This window comes from Galeopterus variegatus, unplaced genomic scaffold (assembly GCF_000696425.1).
Source record: "Galeopterus variegatus unplaced genomic scaffold, G_variegatus-3.0.2 Scaffold2264, whole genome shotgun sequence".
NCBI classification, from domain to species: domain Eukaryota; kingdom Metazoa; phylum Chordata; class Mammalia; order Dermoptera; family Cynocephalidae; genus Galeopterus; species Galeopterus variegatus.
This window is the reverse complement of record NW_007728375.1, coordinates 85,051-88,560: the sequence shown is the minus strand read 5'-3', so window position 1 is coordinate 88,560 and position 3,510 is coordinate 85,051. Positions and strand designations below refer to the sequence as shown.

The following is a 3,510-nucleotide window of genomic DNA, read 5'->3' as shown; positions in this document are numbered from 1 at the left end:
TCCATTTTTCCCTCTAGTAACTTGGAAGTTATATTCCCTATTTCTGTTCTTTTGGTGGTTAGCCTTGAAATTTTACCACATATACTATACTTAAGTTAATCTCTTAACCCTAGACTTGGAGAAATATGAACACTTAGGAACGTGTGAATTCCAATGGCCCCATCTCACTCACTTGCTGTCCGTCTGTGGGCAGTGGTAATGTGTTTGGTTTGAGAAGATGGTCCTCTTTATGTGCTTTTCAGCCACATTTGGCACAGGGTTTAGTTTCATGCCAAAAGAGAATTCTTTCTCCTGTATTTTGTGGATAACGCTCCAAACACCTGCGTGTACAAATCCAAAAAGTATGTGCTTGAATCCAACTTCACTTACCCTGACTCATCCGTTTGGGAAGATGACTACAATGGATTTCAGTGGAGGAAGGGGAAATCCTGATCTGTGTACTGATCCAAACTGTCCTCTCAAAGAATGAATGTGAATGCTTTTTTACAGAGCCTGCCTACTGGTGCAAGACGCCTGTGGAATGTTTGGCGAAGTGCACTTGCAGGGGGCCGTCCTGAAGGACAGACAGTTGGAAGGGAAGGCCTGCAGCCTGGCAGGAATGAAGATTCTACAGAAGGCCACCAGAGCAAGGTGAGCACTTGCTGGGATGGCATCTGGTTTGCTACAATGGCTGGTTCTTTTATTAGTCTTTTGTCTTCAATTTTATTTTGGAAGACAATAAACCAGGATCCTAAAGTTTGCCTGTAAGGTAAGGCCAGGGGTTGAATGGAGCCTATTGAGTACCTCAAGGGGAAAAATTATAATTGACAACAAAAAGAATTATGCAGGGTTAGTGATTTATAATTTTATTAAAATTAAGAAGATAAAATATGTTGTGTATGTGTTTTTAATTCTAAAGATTAGTTTTCTGAATGTTTTTCTAACTATAATAATAAGACAACTTTGTATGACAGTTTATGTAAATGAAAAATCTAATTTGGCAAAAAAGCTTTAAGCAGTACTCTTTAAGTTGCCTTAAGTTGTCTTTGTGCTTTTCATAGTAAGCAAGCTTTGTTCTCTGTTGAGTGTCATGGCACCTCACCCTAAAATGTTGTTTTAGATGGGCAGAGGTGGAATGGTACGTGGCTCAGGCCCAAACTGTGGCTGTTAAATCTCCAGTAATAATCCTGGTCTGTGAATGAAGAAAAAGAAACATTTTTAATGGAACTCTCTAGTCATATGGCAAATTAGTGTAAACAGTAAATTGGGAGTTTTCTCAATCTTATTGTTACCTCTTGTTCTACAGATAGTGTCTTATTTTACCTCCCTTGACGTTGATGTTTTGTTTAACATCTGAGCTTATAATAGTGTCTGAGGGAGAAAAAGCGCATTCTGGGTGTGTGATGTCCTAACTTGGAAGCAGTTGCTGATGGCATCCTCCAGTGGTTTGCATAATGACCATTTTTAGCCATGGCCATGCTAAATTGTGAACATTTACTGAACATTTCTCCTGACTGACCTCAGTAGGAAGCCAGCTTCCCCGCGGTCCTCAACCCCATGTTCTGTCTTTCTCTCCTGTGGCACCGTACAGGTGAGTGACAGCTGTGCCTGAGAGCTTGTTTTTTGGAAGAGATATAATTCATTGACAGATCCCCTGTAAGCCTTGAGAAGATACAAGAACATTTTATTGATTCATATAGATGTGTTTGATAACATTTGGGGGTTTTTTTGGTGGCTGGCCAGTACAGGCGTCTGAACCTTTGACCTTGGTGTTATAATACTGCGCACCAACCAAGTGAGCTAACCAGCCAGCCCTATTATAACAAATGGTTCCTTTTGTTTGTAAAAAGCAACTATATTATAATGTAATTGCATTATAGATTGGGGTAGGAGGAAATTTGCCCAGATATTTAGAAAGCATATCTAGACACGAGAAAAGCTTCATTGGGTCACGTGAATCTTATATTTATTAAGGCTGAACCTCGTTTTAGTCCTCATTAGAGTATTCATTCTAAGCAGTTTCACACTCAGAAGTATCTGAAGACTGAGGGTAGTCATGGTAAAATGATATCCCTGCCCTGAGACTGACCTGACAGCGTTAACTCCATCAGGGCAGTTAAGGGGGAGTACTAAACATGTGTGCAGAAGGACGCAAGTGGGCTCCTGCCGCAGGGTGCTCCAGGGGTCAGGCTTCCCATGCACTCCAGTCCTACGGAGCCACTCTGGCTGGAGACCGTGGGACATACCTTCTTGTGGAAGTGCTGCTGGTGAAAGACACAGCCAGGCCTGGGAACTTAGGTCCTCTGGCTCTATAAATTTCATCTTCTTTCACAGTATGCTGTACAGCCATTCAGGTACCTAGTTTTTCCCTTGTTATTATGGATTACGCTAGGAGTCTAGCCATATCTACAACATTCCCGTGGGAAATGCACTGATTATTCAAAATAATTCATTTACCAATGAACTTTTGGACCCCTTTTCATGTTTAAGTTGGTGACCAGAATATTTGATGCTTTTTTAGGTTAGGATTAATTTATTTTATATATTTAACTTTATTTTGTCATGTAAACATCCAAATAGGTAGTTAGATTGTCTTTTTGTTCTTTGGGAAGCTATATTTCTTCAAAACAAATTATTGAATAGTTTTGGAGTGCTGGATGTTATAATCGCCTGTTAGTGATGTCACTCATTGTCAGTCATCTTTCCGCGGCTGAGTAAACTCAACACTGTCTCTCATTTTTTTTCCAAATTGTGGTGTTTTGTAGCAACTCTGATAAACTTTAACAAAATACACTTCTCATAAATCTTAACAAAATATTCTTACTTCCCAAAATTCAAGCTAAAATGATTAATTTTATAATTCCAATATCTAATACAGAAAATAACTTTTTTCCAGTTGGAAGATAGTTGTATGTTTGGGCTAAGTCATAGAGTCTTTTAGATCTGGTCTACCAGATTTCATCTGGTCCCTGGTTCAAGTAATGGAATGTCACTCATCATTACCAATGAATGTAATGGCCACATCGAAGGGGACGGATGGCCGCAGGGCTGTCCAAACAGACAGCCGTGCTACAGGGAGCCCCACTCAGCTACCTGCCTCATTCCAGAGGGCTTGCAGAGTAACAGCCGGCATAGCTTTTGTTTTTCTGTGACGTGATATATTTTTAGATTTGAGTGTTTATACTGTCCGGTCAATGTAAGAAGAGTTGAAAAAATAGCCTGGGTTTAAATTTTAACACTGTGCAATTTTCCAAACAGCGCTGGCAGTGCATGCTCTGTGGCAGAGTGCACACCACTGCCTGTCCTTCATCTCAGAGTGCTGGCTGCTGTTTGTCCAGTGACTTTCTTCTAAGGCACATCTGCTGGCCTTTGTCCTCTCAGGTTGCCTGCGCAGAAGTTTAGTAGGTCAAACAAGCTGAGAAGTTGCTTTGGTGTCATAATTCTATGTATGAACTTTATCTTTTTTTTTCCTTTTTGTCTTTTTTTACTGACCGGTAACGGGATTGCAACCCTCGGTGTTGCGCCCGTACC

The 3,510-nt window shown here is 40.6% G+C and overlaps 1 protein-coding gene across 1 annotated transcript in view; it reads left to right on the top strand.

The window, feature by feature from the left end:
* The window catches only part of LOC103597282, a 128,703-nt gene that overhangs the window by 58,935 nt on the left and 66,258 nt on the right, over nucleotides 1–3,510 (top strand). The window contains exon 6 of the mRNA XM_008581098.1: nucleotides 490–630. Within this exon, the coding sequence (XP_008579320.1) occupies nucleotides 490–630 (141 nt within the window). The remainder of the gene's footprint in view (nucleotides 1–489; nucleotides 631–3,510) is intronic.